The 16,996-nt window shown below is 37.7% G+C and overlaps 1 protein-coding gene and 1 pseudogene across 1 annotated transcript in view; one reads left to right on the forward strand and one right to left on the reverse strand.

Moving 5' to 3' along the window:
* The first annotated feature begins 3,578 nt into the window (after positions 1-3,578).
* The window catches only part of LOC112915709 (ubiquitin-conjugating enzyme E2 variant 1 pseudogene), a 51,215-nt pseudogene continuing 37,797 nt past the window's right edge, over positions 3,579-16,996 (forward strand).
* Positions 12,561-16,996, reverse strand: part of SPMIP4 (sperm microtubule inner protein 4) — a 35,773-nt gene continuing 31,337 nt past the window's right edge. Inside the window, exons 8-9 of the mRNA XM_025993114.2 lie at positions 16,627-16,718; positions 12,561-13,737 (exon numbers count right to left, since the gene is read on the reverse strand). Coding sequence (XP_025848899.2) covers positions 12,919-13,737; positions 16,627-16,718 — 911 coding nt within the window. The 3' untranslated portion in view covers positions 12,561-12,918. The remainder of the gene's footprint in view (positions 13,738-16,626; positions 16,719-16,996) is intronic.

A 16,996-nucleotide genomic window follows, 5' to 3' on the forward strand; every position in this document is an offset into this window, starting at 1 on the left:
TATTCTATTATATTTATTTATTTAATTTATCTCCCCCCCCCCCCCCCCCCCCCGGTTTTATGTTCTATGTTGCATCTGTTCCGTCTACCTCCATCTTCTCCCGGAGGCTCGATAGTGGCTGGTAAGGGGTGTAACTATGACAAAGCAAATGCCTTAGGTTTTTCCCTTCTACCAACATTATAGATGCCGTATTTTTAAAGACCCCCCCCCCCTTTTTTTAAATTTATGATAGTCACAGAGAGAGAGGCAGAGACATAGGCAGAGGGAGAAGCAGGCTCCATGCACCGGGAGCCCGATGTGGGATTCGATCCCGGGTCTCCAGGATCGCGCCCTGGGCCAAAGGCAGGCGCCAAACCGCTGAGCCACCCAGGGATCCCTTTAAAGACCCTTCTGATGAAAAAGACCTAATGATAAGATACCCTCTTCACTCAGACCAAAACACTTAATGAGGGTCATTAAGAAAGTAAGAGAAATCTGGTTGGAGGCAGGGGTGAGGTGGGGAACAAGAACTGAAAAATGAACATGGTAAGCTTAGGCTGACTTTGGGGTACCCTAGGGACTTTTGCTGAAGTAAAAGAGCTTTAGGCTTTAATAGCAGATCAGCAGAATGAGAGTAAAGCTCATAAAAGGTTAGAGGGGGGAAAAAAAAAAGGTTAGAGGGGGAAGGGAAGGTAACCACAGCCCTTGGATCCCTTTGTTGGGTGAGACTACTGCGTAATGCTGAAACCCTTGAATCCAAAGTGTAAAATACAGTCTCTTCACCGGCAGAGGGAATAACCAGGTTAGTCTTGACTGGCTTGGCCTTGGGTACTAAGTAGAAGGAAGAAGTATCCTTTGAGAATTCATAACTGCAGGTGGGCTCTCATGCAGTGTTAGGGTTTGATTATACTTTACCTGCCCCTCCGGGAAACCTCTATCTGGAAAATTAACATAGTAGCTGTGGGTGGGCAATGTGTTCCGGTATCTGGCAGAAGCAAACATAAATCTGCAGAGAAATATTTTAACCCAGGCCTTCAGGATTCCCACACTTAAGAAATGCCAAGCATGAGATCATTACGAAAAACACAAAGAGCAAAATTATACCCGCAAAGGGCCATAGGAGTTGCAATTATTAGATATCAATGGAGAAGTAAAAATCTTAGCAGGAAAGAGAGGTTTCCTCACTTTACTATATTGTGAAAGTAAACTTGTTCATTATTGGGTAAGCACAATAAAGTGGTTATATATAAGTAGTCTACAAGAAACTACCAAATCAGAATAAAGTCTCACACAATTTATACGGCTAAATTAATTATAATGCTTTTCTGTCATACTGGTTTTAGTTAGCACGTAATAAACGTGAGGCTTTATGATCAATAGTAGCCTATTTCCCTTTTGGCCACACAATTATTGCTTGTTATATGGATTAATGGTAACCAGTTTTCTGTAGGAGGACTTGCCATTACAGTTTGTGGCCAGATCCTTCTCAGTTGAGTTTTTTTCACTTTCTTTTACCCTGAGTTCCCTCAGGAATTGGGGTAGCCATTTATTTAATTAGTTGTCCTCATCCAAAAGAATAATAAAACTTGTTTTCCTGAGAAATAAGTAGTTGTACCTACTTTAGGCTCCTAAGGTGAAGCTCTTGTCTTCCTAGGTGTTTACATACCAAAAGGGATAAAGCCCAGACCTCTGAGAAACTTACATTCTTAAAGGCTAGAGTGAGGACTTTGGATTTTCACAGAAAACGTTCTTAAAAGGGGAAACAATGTCATTTTCCTTTATAAACAGAGAAAATTTTTATTTACCTTTCTAATGTATAATACGAAGACATTTAAAACATTTAGACAAAGAAGAAAGCAAAAGCATTTGCAACAAACAAGAGACTATCAAAAAACAGATTTTTAAAAAGAGCCAAAGCTAATTTGTAGAAATAAAAATTATCACTGAAATACACTGCATATAGTATGATAAGCAGACGTATTACCTTACAGCTTCTGTGGAAGCAGCTTTGTGTTTTGGTTCTGGCTCAGAGTCTCTTGTGAGTTTGCAGTCAAACTGTTGAAGAGATACAGTTATCTGAGGGCTCAAGTAGACTAGAGAATCCAAGTCTGAGCTTACTCACATGGTTGTCAGGCCTCAGTTCCTTATTGGCTCCTAGCTGGAGGCCTGTGAATTGGACTGCTTACCACATGGAACTTGCTTCCCCAAGACAGAGAAGCTAAGACAGATGCCAGTCTTTTATAATCCTAGAAGTGATATACCATTACTTCTGTTACCAGTCACTGATCCTGGTACAATGTAGAAGGAACCTTCACAAAGGTGGAAATACCAGCTGCAGGGATCATTGGACACACTATTTGTCTTTATATATATAGATACTTATATCTGTATGTAGAAATGTATGTATTTCTATTTATAATATCAGGTCAGGACTTGCAGAGGTTGAGAACCTGGTACCTGGCAAACAGCCCTTGCTTTCGGTCAGCATTTCAAAGAGCTGCAGGCTGGAAGTGAGGATAAACTGGAGGAAATACTGATCTTACAAGATCTGTGGCCTGATTTCTTTAGGGAAAATCTTAAATTTTGAACTTGGATTAGGAATTCTGTTGCCTTTAAGCACCTGGTAGAATCAAATGAAAATTCTCTCTGGAAGTAGGTAATATCAGCTTAAGTCTCAGGTCATTACTACAAATAAAGTTTTTAAGGTGTTCAGCAAAGGGGGAAAGATCATTAGATCCACAATATGAGTGAGAACTAGCATAAGCAACAGTCGAGTAGTAGGGATTCCAGATTTTAAAATCATCAGATAAACTATGAAATATTTATTATGTTCTGTACATAAAAAGCCAGGCTTGAACATTTTAGAAGACGACTGGAAAGTATATATGTGTAAAATAACAGGGGTGCCTGGGTGGCTCAGTCAGTTGAGCGTCTGTCTTTGGCTCAGGTCATGATCTCAGGGTCCTGGGATGGAGCCCCGCATAGGGCTCCCTGCTCGGGGGAATCTGCTTGTCCTTCCCCCTACCCCTGCTGTCTTTTTCTCACTCTCAAATACATAAAATCTTTAAAAAAAAATAACAGATTTGAACAAGAATCAAATAGACATTCTAAAACTGAAAAATAATCAAAAGAGGATACTGAGATAATGTATAATGTACTTTTAAGTGGAGCCCCAGAAGGAGAGAAGAGAGAATAGGGTGGAAACAATATTTGAGTGGAAGATACCAGTTCATAGATTTAAGAAAATCAGTCATTCCTAATAAATAAAAAAAAAAAACTAACAATAAAGACAATGATAATGTAAAAGCAAAATGAGGAAAAATACTGATATTCAAAGAACTCTTGTACTGACCACTGAGTTCTCTACATCAACAGTGGAAGCCAGAGGACAGTATATGGATGTGCTGGAAGAAAATAACTGTCAAATTAAATTCTTTATCTGGCAAAATATTTCTTAAGAAAGGAAGACATTTCAAAAACTGAGTTTGTCACCAGCATATCCACAAGGAAGAAAATTCTAAAGGGTGCTCTTATACAAAAGAATTATTACAGATTAAGAGATCAAAGATAAAGGAAAAATCGAGAGCAGCAACATAAATATGTCATTGAATCTAAATGGACATTGTTCAAATAATGATGTTTTTTGTAGCTGAAATATATACAAAGTGACACAAGATGGCAGCCACCATGGGCTCAGGAGTAAAAGTCCCTTGCAATTTTTGACTTGGAAGAACTAGAAGGAGGCCAGAAGAGAGTATGAGATGGCAGTTAGCGGGGTCTAGAAGATGGTGAAGACATGACACTTATAAGATGGACAGGGATGATAATTAGGCCTCTAGGAACAATTTATGAAAATCTCATATACAGCCTTAAAATAGAATGTGGAGCTTAATACCCAGAAGATTCCCTTTTGTAAGATTTGTAACAAAAATTAATATGAATGGAGTTAATAGTTCTAATGGAGCGGTGGACCCAAGAACCATGCCAGTGCTAGCAAAATGGCAGGATTCATATAGCATTAAAGTTGTCCTGCAAGAGCTGTGGAGCCTGATGATGGCTAAAGAAAACATGAAACTCCCTCAGCCACCGGAAGGACAGTGTTATAGCAATTAATCAAAAAGAGAAACTACAGGACCTCTCCCCTCCAGCCTTTGATTTAAGCAGCTCTTATTTTCCATAGTAGTAAATTTCCTAGCTATGTCTTATAGACCTAGAAGTACTGGAAAGGAAGCTCCCCTTCTGTAAATGATACTAATTTTTTGTCCATTTGAAACACATAAGTTGTGCTATAACAAATCCTGTCAAGTGTAATCACTGTCTACATAGTTGAACTTGTGGGATCAAGGAAGTATAAATAGATTGCCATCGTAACCAGTGGGGCACACCTAACTCAACTATGAAAAGACAAATCACACAGTCACCTTGCTGCTGATTACATGGTCTGGGGTCTCTGCCTTCCCTTCTCATCCCTCACCCCTCCCTCAATTCCTTTCTCCCTTCTTCCCTTCATTCCCCCCTCCCTGCAACAGCCCTCTAGCTTGGGGTGGCTTGCTAGAGTAGGTGTGAAGGTTTTGGGTCACAGCCTGTGGGGCTATATAGCTGGGTGTGTGTGGAGTACTCCATCTGCACTCCTGGTTTCTTTCTTTTTAGTCTTAAATGATGCCCTCCCACTTCCAAGCCATTGTCCTTTCTTTACTTCCCACTACCACCCTTGGCCAAGGCATAGATTGTGACCTCCTCTGCTACCCTCTGAAGTTGGCCTTTGGTGAGGAATTCAGGGTTTTCTCCATAGCTTTCCCCCTACCTTAATGGTGCTGCTCTTTCCTTCCTTCTCCTCAAGTCCCTTTTTGTACCATCATCACTTAGCACTTTCCATGACACTTCCTTGCTTTGGCTAAAAGCCATCAGGTAAGGTTGGAAAGAGTTTCTGACTTCCCTTATTTAGTTTTGGAATCAATTTACTCATTCTCCAGCAGCCTGGGAATGAATATTAGATCCTTAGCCCTGCCACTCTTTGCTGTCATCATCAGCTGATGGCAGTTTTTCAGCTCAGGTTTTGTTAAAATGAAAAGAACAGCCACCAGGGGCACTCAGACCTGCCAGCTCTCAAAGTTCTTGGTGGTAAAACACGGAGAAAGGCCACAGAAGACATTTGTAAGCACACATAATTCCTCTGAATGAATTGTTTTCTTTTCCTGTAATTGCTTTTGCTTTTAAAACTTGAGGTTTTAAACAGAGTTCTCATTTGGTCATCTTGGAATCCATGTGGGTCTCGTTTGGAATCTGACAACTGGAACAAAAAGAACGTTGAATTTGGTGCATATTTTGTTTTTGATGCTGCTGCTTTATGATCATGGTCCTCAGCAGAGATTAAGAAAGAACTCAGTGTGCACAGCAGACCCCTGAAATTGGTGGGCTTAACTTCCTGGCAAATTGCTGCATTTTTCCACTTTTCTGTTCAGGACCACTAAATGCTGAGATGTGGATGCATACTGAAATAAAAGTGTTAATTGTGTTCTGAAGTTTTTTTGTTTGTTTTTATTCAGGTTTTATTTGTTTTATTCAGGTAAAACCACCTTTTGAAGCAGTGACTATCAAATCTGAAAAGCAATCAATGTTTTCATTAATGTTTTTCTGGGGGAAACCTTAATTCTAAGGATTTAACATCCTGTAAGTAAAGTTTAACCTAACAGTGTTCTGTAAGCAGCCTTTTTATTGCCAGACTATTTTAATATAATAAAAAATGTGCATTAATATTAATATATATGGCAACAACTGTAGCACATAAATCACAATAGTAGAGTTAAAATATTCTATATATTGTGCTATTCAGGAAGAGAGTATATTGTAGTTTCTAGGGAAACTAAGAGAATAATAGAAAAGTTCTATATGTTTTTCAAAGTAATGGAAAAAATGGAATGTGATTAGTTTTTTAAAAAGGCAAGAAAAGGAAAAACAGGAAGGATAACACACTGTAAGACGGTAGGTTTAAACCCAGAGAGATCAGTTACTACATAAAATGAACTAAATTCTGTTGTTATAACACAGAGATTTTCAAATTGGATTTTTCAAAAACTGAAATATTTGTTCTGTACATAAAGAAGATACATCTAAAACACAAGAATACAAAAGGTTTGAAAGTAAGAGAATAGACTAATACAAGAGATAAGTGATAAGAAGGATCAACAGAAAAGGTACTAAAAATCCATATGAAAAATGACAAATCTTAAAGACATTGAAAAGAAAATAAGCATTACTTTATTAAACATGTAGGAGTGTGTGGGCAGCACAATCAGTTGAGCCGCTCACTCTTGGTTTTGGCTCAGGTTGTGATCTCAGTATCATGAGATTAAGCCCCACGTGGAGCTCCTTGCCATGCATCAGGCTCAGTGCTTAGCAGGAATTTGCTTAAGACTTTCTCCCTTTCCTTCTACACCTTCCCCCATGCTCATGCACTTTTATGATGTGCAGCGTGTGCCCTCTCCCTCTCTTCAATAAATAAATCTTTAAAAGAGAAAGAAAATGTAGGTCAAATGAAAAGTTCCTTGAAAAATATTATTTATCAAAACTTAGGCAAGGATATCTGGGTGGCTCAGTTGGTTAAGTATTTGATTCTTGATCTTGGCTCAGGTCTTGGTCTTAGGGTTATGGGTTGGAACCCCACATTGGGCTCCATGTTGGGTGTGGAGCCTACTTAAAAAAAGAATAAATAAATAAAAAAACCCTTAGGGATAAGGAGCAAACGAATAGTATAACTGTTAAAGAAATGGAATTCATAACTTAAAATCTCACAAAGAAAACTAGACGCTCAGGGCTTCAGTGGTAAATTATACCAAATATTTAAATAAGAGATAATCCCAGTAATTTTAAATTTTCCAGAGGACATAAAAAGAGTATATTCTTACTAGATACTGAATAGTAGCTTTAGTTAACATTATCACATTTTAAATTTAAAATAGTGTATCTTTATTCTCCCAAATTCATGTATCTTGTGAATAGTCCAAATAGGTGATTTAAGTGGGATAAGAAAAATCACTCCTGGATTTTTCAAGTCTTTGATGGTGGGATTGATACCTTTCTGCTCTCTTTACCTCCTTCCCCTAGATGTGTTATTAACTTTATTTTGCAGGAGTGGGGAACACATGGGGGAAGGTGCTCAGATACTTCCACTGGGCTTTTTCTTATTTAGTGGGTTAGGGAGCCACAGCAATGTTATGCCAGTTGCTAAGTGTATCTATTCCAAGGATACACTCAAGAACTGAGGAAATAGCTATAGCATGTCTGTGTTCCTTTGGCTCCACCAGGAGGCAAACTGGGGTAAAGCTGGCCGAACCTCTCTCCTCTGACCAGTGGATCATGGTGGTCTTCTGGGTCCCAAGGGATTAGTGTTAGCTAAGAACAAATCCTTAACAGTATTAAAATGTGCAGGCATTTTCCTTTCTGCAGTGTATAGTTACCCCTTGGATCCCTTTGTGAAAAGCTAGGTGGGAGATTTAGAATGGATCCTTGTTATTTGCAGGTTCTTACCTTATTAATTAATCAGTTTCACCCTCATTAATTGTACTTAAGAATCGTGACTTAAATCAAGTCTGAGTTTTGGCAAGAGATTTTGTCTCTTTTGGTGACTGGTTGGATTATTTTTGGTTATTGTAACTTTTTTTTTTTTTGGTTATGCAGATCGTACAGACCTTATCTGTCCTGCTTATCTGTTTTGGTCCTAAGTATCCCAAGAACAGTTAGCCACTGCCAAATATCCCTCTGTATCAAACTGCTCTGATTACCCTACCTATTATAATAGCCATTCCCACTTTGCCTCTGACCATTAGGGGTGAGTTTGGCCTTTGCCAGTCAGGTATTCTCTTATTCCTTTTATAACTGGGGAGGGGGGGGCGGGGGCCCAGGGGCACCTGGTGGCTCAGTTGATTGTCTAACTTTTGCTTTCGGCTCAGGTCCTGATCTCATGGGTTGTGGGGTTGAGCCCCACGTCAGCAGGAGTCTGCTTGCATATTCTTTCCCTCTGCCTCTTCCCCAAGTCATGCATGTGGGTGCGTTCTCTCTCTCTCAAGTAAAAAAATACATCTTAAAAAAAGAAATTAGGGAGCCCATTTCAATGCAGTCTCTCCCTTTAGAGAACAGTTGTTTCACTGTTTCAAAGGAGTTTGTGTTCCTTTCACAAATTTCTTTTTTAATCTTTTTGTTGAGTTATAATTCACATACCATAAGTTTACCTATTTAAAGTGTACAATTTAGTTTTAGTTAGGTATTTAGTATAGTCACAGATATGTACAATCTTCACAATCTTTTTTATTTTTAAAGATTTTATTCACGATAGACACACACACACACAGAGGCAGAGACATAGACAGAGGGAGAAGCAGGCTACCCACTGGAGCCTGATGTGGGACTCAAACCCAGGACTCCAGGACCACAACCTGAGCCAAAGGCAGATGCTTAACCACTGAGCCACCCTGGTGCCCTAATCTTCACAATCATTAGCTTTAGAACATTTTCATCATGTCAAGAAAAAAACCTTTATCTTTAATTATCATCCTTCTATCTCCCCCTGTCCCAACCTCAGCCCTGAACAGCCACTAATCTACTTTCCATAGATTAACCTTAGATTTTTGTATGAATGGAATCACATAGTATGTGGTCTTTTGTGTCTTAATATAATGTTTTCAAGGCTCATCCATATTATAACATGTTTTAGAACTTCGTTTTTTTAAATGACAAAATAATATTTCATCATATTGATGTACTACATTTTGTTTATTCATTCATCCATTGAAGGACATCTGTGTTTCCGGTTTGGAGCTATTATGAATAAGGATACTATAAATATTCATATGCTGATTTTGGTGTGAATAGAAGTCTTCATTTCTGTGAGATAAATGTCTGGGAGTGCAGTTTGTGGATTATATGGAAGTTGCATATTTAGTTTTTACGATACTGCCAAACTGTTTTTTAGAGCTCACTAGTAATGTATGAATGATCTAGTTTCTCCACATCTTCACCAGCATTTGGTGTTTTCATTATTTAGTCATTTTAACAGGTGTGTAGTGATATCTCATTGTGGTTTTAATTTGTACTTTCCTAATGGCTAATGGTGTTGAACATCCTCCTTGTGTTTATTTGCCGTCAGTATATCTTCCTTTGTGGTGAAATGTTTGTCTTTTATCCCTTTTCTGATGGGATTTTTTTAAACTATTGAATTTTAGATTTGTTGACATATTCTAGATGTTTGTCCTTTGTTAGATATGTGGTTTTTAAAATGTTTTCTTGCAGTCCATAGCGTAGCTTTTCATCCTCTTAACAAGATCTCTCACACAGCAAAATTTTTAAGTTTTAATGAGGTCCATATCATCAGTTTTTTCTTTTACGCATCACACTTTTGGTGTCAAGTGTAAGAACTCATGTCTGAATGAAACACACTTAAACATTTTCTCTGTAAGATATATCAAAGACTTCTTGCACTTAGGGACATTAAATAGCGCTTCAGCACTGTGCTTGGGGGCCATCTGAAATAGCAAAATCACCAACAAAAGATACAGAAATGTGAACAACGTGGCATGAAGTAGATCGTGAAAAGGACACTTTTTAATATGAGAGCTAAAATAAGAGGGCAGTGTGTGGCCTTGTTCAACCCAGCTGTGAATTCTCTTCTCTCCAGGAGAGTTGATGTATGTCGGTTTTCTGGTAGCCTAGAGTGGAAGAAAGCTGTGCCACTTAGCACTGAGGAGTTGGCATTTATAAGATCACTGCTGCTTATTTTCTTCTTGCCTGTCTACATCCATTTTTCACCTTTTTTTTTGCCTTAGTACATTAGTATCTAAGAACTACATCACCTGAGCCCCCTTGCTCTCTGGCTTCTGGTTGGGTATGTCAATGGGAAGCACTGTAACACTGGACCCTTACCTCTCCTAAGGGGTTGGGAGTGGTAAGACTTCTTGCTGCTGGTTCCTGGCTGCCCCACTATTAGAGGTTCTCTTAACCCTGCCCATATATCTTTGTAAATTGTTCCTTTACTGAACTCCCCTCAGTGGAATCCTTTGAGGGTCTGTTTCCTGCTGGGACCTGATTGATCCAAGTACTTATTCCTCCTGGTTTCAGAACAGCACCCAGGTCTCAGCTATGCCTGGTATTCTCCATGCCAGAAATCCTATTTTATCTTTCATCAGAAAATTATCCTCTGAACTTCTGCCAGGGTGAGGGAAGGCAGTTGTCTAGTGCTGTGGAGTGAGGCAGGGCAGGGCAGGGAGAGGGTGTAGGGAGCCAGTTGTGTCTTAGCTCTCAAATAGTCTTCCTTATTCAGCAACCTCCCACCCCCTGCCTTTACTACCAGACCCAAAAGCTCTAGGTATTGAGATCCTGAACCTTTTGAGAAATCTACTATGTAAATCAGGCTGTTTTCCCCACTGCCAGTTTAGGGTTCTTAGTGTCTTCAGTCAGTTAGGATCTATCTTTCATTTATCTCTTTTCCAAAATGTTCCTGATGTCTTGGCTCTGTTTCTGCTATGACCTGGCTGGTTTATGCTTTTGTGTGTAGGATAAAACAAACAAAAAATACAATAAGAAAAACAAAATAAGTCACCAAGTTTTAATGTGCCTTTTAGAGTAAATGAAATTAGATGGATAGATTTGGTATATCTTAATCCGGAAGACTCCATAAATATTTTTCAAAATTAAGCTTATGATGAGCATACTTGGAGTATAGGTATTTGCTGTCACCTAGTAAGGCCTTAACAGAGAATTAGATCTGACATCCTGTTAGGAGTATTTTTTTTAATTTAATTTAATTTTTATTTGCTTTTTATTTTTTTAAAAATTTTTAAAATTTATCTATGAGAGTCAGAGAGAGAGAGAGAGAGAGAGAGAGAGAGAGAGAGAGGCAGAGGGAGAAGCAGGCTCCATGCACTGGGAGCCCGACGTGGGATTCGATCTTGGGTCTCCAGGATTGCGCCCTGGGCCAAAGGCAGGCGCCAAACCGCTGCGACACCCAGGGATCCCTCCTGTTAGGAGTATTGAAGAGGTTGACTAAGATCAGTGTGGAGAGAAGGCTGTGTTACTTCTGCATAGAGGTGGGTGGAGTGAATGCCCATAGTCCTAATGCAATTCTGTGTCCCTACAACCCAGGGGAAAATGTGCAATTAAAACCCCCAATTCCTATACTGCAGACTTGCATTTTCCAGAATTCTTTAGAATTGTAGTCTGATGATAACCTCTCTGATAAAAGGATCAAATTTGTTTGAGAAATGAGTATATCCACCCACCTCACATTCCCAAATATGTTTCATATAAAAGGCTAAGGAGAATCCTGTGATTAAATAATGTGATTGGCTTTGTTGCTCCCTGTTTTCTCCAATGTTATTTTACCATGTAAGTTTTTTTATTCCATAATACCTAACATAATATAAAGTAATGCTCTAAAATAGAGATTGGAAAGAATTCCATAATTTTAGTCCAGAATAGTTTTATAGAAGGTATAGTTAAATGAACATGGTCATGAAACATAAAAATTAAAAGAAATCTCAAAAAAAAAAAAAAAAAAGGGCAGTCCCGGCCCTTTGGCCTAGGGCAGGATCCTGGGGACCCGGGATCCGGTCCCGGTTGGGCTCCCTGTACGTAGCCTTCTTCTCCCTCTGCCTGTGTCTCTGCCCCTCTGTGTCTCTCGTGAATAAATAAGTAAAATATTTAAAAAAAATTAAAAAGAAATCTCAACAAAACACTCCTTATAAATTCCTTATGAACTTTCCATGATAAATTATGTCTAAAATGTGCCTTTTGGCACATTAAATGAGTTGACTTGCATTTGAAGGTTAGCTAAACTCTTGGTAGCCACCTTCCAAAAATGATATTTGGCTTTAGAATAATTGATATCAGGCATCTGCTTTGATTTGCAGGTTTATGCCCCCCCAAATTCATATGTTAAAATCCTAACCCCTGAAGTTTATTAGGTAGGACCTTTGGGAGGTGATTAGTTCATGAAGGTGGATTCCTTATGAATGAGATTAGTGCACTTATAAAAGAGGCCCCAGAGAGATCCGTTCGTTGCCCCTTCCACCATGTGAGGTTATAGTTGTCAGTGAGGAAGCGGACATGAAATCTGTCAGTGCTATGACTTTGGACTTCCTAAACTTGAAATGTTATTAGTAAACCAGCTAGTTTATGGTATTTTGTTTTAGCAGCCCAAAGAAGACTAACATCCTTTCTTGCCACAATTAGAACTCAGCATTTATTAATTAAAGCCATTGCTAGATCTTCACAATAAAATCTTTTTTTTCCTGCATAAAATAAATGGTTATGTTTCTCTATCAGAGGGTTAAAGGAAAAGAAACATCCAACTTTGATGCATGCATGCAAAGTATTTTGGGTTTCATTTTTTCTACTAGCTTTTGCCCACATGTTTACATAAAAAAAAAACAGGTCCTATATATTTAATTTCTTAAGTTAATGTTTATAAAGCTGTCTCTCAGTTAACTGGGCATGTGAATTTTGTCTTTAGTATTTGATGTTATTTTGTACAAACATTTACAGAAGGAGACAGTGTTCACATACTTATTTTATTAAAGTACTGTATTTTGTATAGACATCCACCAATTATTTGGCATATGAATTTCTAATACTCATTTTTATAAAACAATGATGTAAACGTTGTCAAACATTGTTTTTTTAAGATTTTGGAGAACTTCCTTGGAGTATAATATGAAAATGAGATTAAAGACTATAAATTTTTCTGGTTCTAATATTTTATTGAAATTCTTAAACTTACCAAGAACAACATCCTCAGACAAGATCCTAATTTAAATTCCTGAAAACATAAATTTCATTAAGAAGATTATTATGGCTCTTCTAGAAAAGAGAATCCAACAACATGGAAGAAATTCTGTTATATTTTTACTTTTCTTGCAAGAGGCTGGGTTTTGAAGGAAAGGATGAATATCAATTATAGAAATAATAGGAATTATGGCCATAGAATTGGTGTTTCATCCCTGAATGCACTTTATCCCTGAGGTCTTTATGGTCTTCAAGAATTGATTTATGGAAACGTTTTTGTGCACCAGTTTTTGAAAAAGAGTTCTTAAGCCCCAGCAGGTCAGTCTGAGGCTTGGCCACTCCAGCTCTAGGAATCCAACTCAGAATAGGTCTTGTTTCCTCATTTTCTGTGTTCAAGGATGACTGTTCTTCTGGCTTACTTAAAAAATGTTCTAAATCAAAAGCTCCCAAGTCTCGTTTACTTTCTAAAATACTAGGCTTACTAAGGCTAACAGAGTTTTGACACTTAGTATACTGGTCACCTATGACACATTTAAATCGCTCATATGGAATGTAATGGTTCGGGCTGCAGTAAGGTGTATGTTGGGGTTTTAATGCCAGCTGTCTCCAGTACAGATCTTCTATCTTTTTAGTATCTGTGATGTTTGGAAACGTTTTTATGTCACAAGTATTATTCAGATCTTTTGTTGGATAACAAGGTGGGGATGCATAGGTAGATAGCAAGCTTTGTTCTTGCTTAATCTTGTCTTCAATATCCTGCTTTTTATGGGTGACACCTGCCAGTGTGTTATCACAAAGTGCCATCATTTCTGTAGAACTGGGTACAAAGGTATGAAAAGTACACAAAACTCTAGGGGTACAATCTGGACAGGAGGGCTGTCTTTGCTGGACAATAGCCTCTAGAGGACGTCGGTTCTGAATCAGTCGAGCAGTTCGTCCTTCCAAGGGCCTGGAAGGTTTTAAGACAGGATGGAATTTTTCTTGCTGTAGTGGTGGGATAAAAAGGAGAAAATCAGTTAATAAATCTGGCATTGCAAGTTTATTGCTACAAATGGCAGGTTAAATTCATACCCATTTTCACTGAGGAAACACAGGATGGGTGTAGGAGTGCATATTGCAATGTTTGTTTGTTTATAGACCTTGACATTTGTGCTCTAATAAACACATTTTTCTCTTTGACTGGCTTTTGCTAATATAGAAAGGGGATAGATATTTTTACTTGTTTATAGAAAAATTCCTCTATATAGGAACTCTTTGCTTTAAAACTTTCAGAGATAAAAAAATCTCTGAAGCAAAACTGTCATCCCCAATGGATGATGTTAATGGTTATGTGCAGTTGCTTAAATGTCAGTGAAAGTCTTTTTTATTCGGCCAACCAAGGGGTTCTTAAACCTTGGTTGAATCAGAATCAGCTTCGGAGAAAATGACATTTTTTTTTTTTTAAATTTATGATAGTCACAGAGAGAGAGAGAGGCAGAGACATAGGCAGAGGGAGAAGCAGGCTCCATGCACCGGGAGCCCGACGTGGGATTCGATCCCGGGTCTCCAGGATCGTGCCCTGGGCCAAAGGCAGGCGCCAAACCGCTGCGCCACCCAAAGATCCCAGAAAATGACATTCTTAAGCTTGGTCCTTCGAGATTGCGATTCAGAGGTTTTTCAATGGGACTCATGAATCTGCTTTTTTAACAAGCATCTCAGATGGTGCTGAGGCCACAGATGTGCTATGCTTAGAGACTGGTCTGTGGGGAGCTTGTCATATCTGTGTTTTTTGAAATGTTTGACAAATATTGTGAATCCTGCCTGGTAACTGCAAAAGTAATAAGTGTATTTAAAAGGTTATTAATAGATATATGTCTGGAGAGGGGGTCAGGAGGAAGAGGGAGGAGTTGAGCATATGGAAACTTTCTGGGATGGTGGTAATATTCAATATATCCATAGGTGGTTGGCTTACAAAAGTGTGTGCATTTGTCAAAACTCATTGAATTTATAATTATATTTGTGTCATTTCATTGGGTATGTATTTTGCCTTAAAAGAAAAACTGCAACAAATTGAACTGTTCAATGCTATGCACGCTGCATGTTTAAGGCTGAAGTATCCCATTGTCAGCAGTTTGCTCTGAAATGCGTGAAACATAATAAAGTATTGATGGATGGTTGGAGGGATGGAAAGATGGATAGATAGATTATGTGATAAAAGAAGTATACCAAAAGGCTAATGGTAGAATCTAGGTGGTTAGTCTATGGATGTTAATTGCAAAATTATTTCAACCTTCCATATGTTTGAAAATTTTTATGACAATATGTTGAAGAAAACCTAAAAAAGAATGGGTGGATGGTAAGGATGGAATTGATAGCAGAGATAATACAAATGAGAATGGTGAGAAAATCATAACTGTAGTTTGGATTTAGGAAATAAAATGGATTTAGGAGTGTCTTCTTGGATCCTAATTTGCTCAGGGTTGGAGGAATTAACATCTGTTATGAATACGTTTTAACCTTTAGCTAACAGGTTTGAGTAGATACTATAAAGAAAAAAAGAAACCTCAGCTCTCTGAAATACTATGTTAAATTTGTCACAAACAAAAAAGTCTAGGGTGTATCATATCCTACTTTACAGTATCCTTTTATGCAAGAAGCAGTTTTTAGTATCTTTATTTCATTCTACTATAAGAAAATATTTCATCGTATTACCACTAAAACATGCCTTCCCAGAGTCTGTTATTTGTGTTTTAGAGACCAGCAAGATTCACTAAAACTTACTTTTAAACCATTTTAGGCATGTTTTATCTTGTTATTAATAAAAATTTGTTGATTTATTTGCAGAATAATTTTGTTTATAGTATACTTGACAGGTATACTTTGTATTACTGTACATGTACTTTTTTGTAAAAATGGTAAAGCTGCTTTCTGAGGGGCTGGACCCTACAGGATCAAATCTGTGGAAATTTGGACAGCTACTGAACATGCTCGACAATATAAGTATATGTATAGTGTTTTCTAGTCTTAGAGAATATTTGCTGCAAGTGAAACATAAAGGAAAAACCCTTCAGTAAGTGATAAAGTATAGTCTGTGGAACTACTTAAGGTACTATGATATATATATCTTTTATCACCTTGGGAAATACTGAAGCCAATGTAAAATAAATGTGTTCAGTCTAAAAAGAGTTCATACTGAAATATCCTACAGTCACTTTTTATGGGTCTTTCTACAGTTTATATCTTTGAAAATACTAGTTTTGTTTTTAAAGACTTTGTAGTTTTATAGGATAAAATCTAGGCCCTAAATAAAACAATATGTATACTGTTACATTATTTTATTTCATGTTTTAAGTAAGCCAACTGAAGGGCTTGATCATTTCTTTCAGTGAAAGAATGACATAACCAATTAAATCTGTATTGATATTTGTAGAGAATTTATTGGCTTTCCACTGTAATTCAGTCAACTCTCAATTATGGTAGATATCAGGAAGAAGACTTTATCTCTTCAAAAGTAGTGAAAATGTACAAGATATACAAATCTATAAAGATTTCATAGAGTTTATTAAGAATCTCATTAAACTAAAGCATTTCTAAAATGATTCCTTTGTAAATTTCAGAAGAGTAGCCTAGTAGAAAATCTGTTCAAAAAACCCCACAAAACACCAGTGCTGTGAATAGGAAAAGAAACCCTGCCTGTTCTTTGAAATAGTGGATAAGCGTATTCAAACTGATTAAAATCAATTCAGAATTAACTTCTAAGATAAGTTAAATTTTCCCTTTGCTAACCTGGTCACCAGTTCTCATGAAGCAAAGAAAAAGTGGGCAAAGCAAGAAGGAGCCTAACACCTGGATACCTTCCCCCTAAATAACTGAGAGTTAACTGCAATTACTTACAGGCTCTGGGTCAAATCCTATCTGTCCAGTTAACTCTGCTACCTCCTTTTCATGGTAATCATCCAGTTCAAGGGGGTTCATGGGCCCCAGACCTTAATGGAAACATCACATCTTATTACTTTGTTAGAGCAAATGATGGTTGACACTTAAATGATCTTTTATAGAAAAACTCTTACCCATTTCCCTTTGTAATATAATTAGAATGAATAAACTGAAAACAAATTTTACCTCCCAGTTTCTTACTAGGAGAAGCTTAAGACCCACCCTTATTTGTATTAGTACTTAGATTAAAGAAACAGGGAAAAACACTAAAAGATGCAAGCTTGTAACAGCATTTGCCAAGTATTCCAATTTAGTTCTTTTTATTCAT

The sequence above is a fragment of the Vulpes vulpes genome, chromosome 7 (genome assembly GCF_048418805.1).
Source record: "Vulpes vulpes isolate BD-2025 chromosome 7, VulVul3, whole genome shotgun sequence".
Classification (NCBI taxonomy): domain Eukaryota; kingdom Metazoa; phylum Chordata; class Mammalia; order Carnivora; family Canidae; genus Vulpes; species Vulpes vulpes.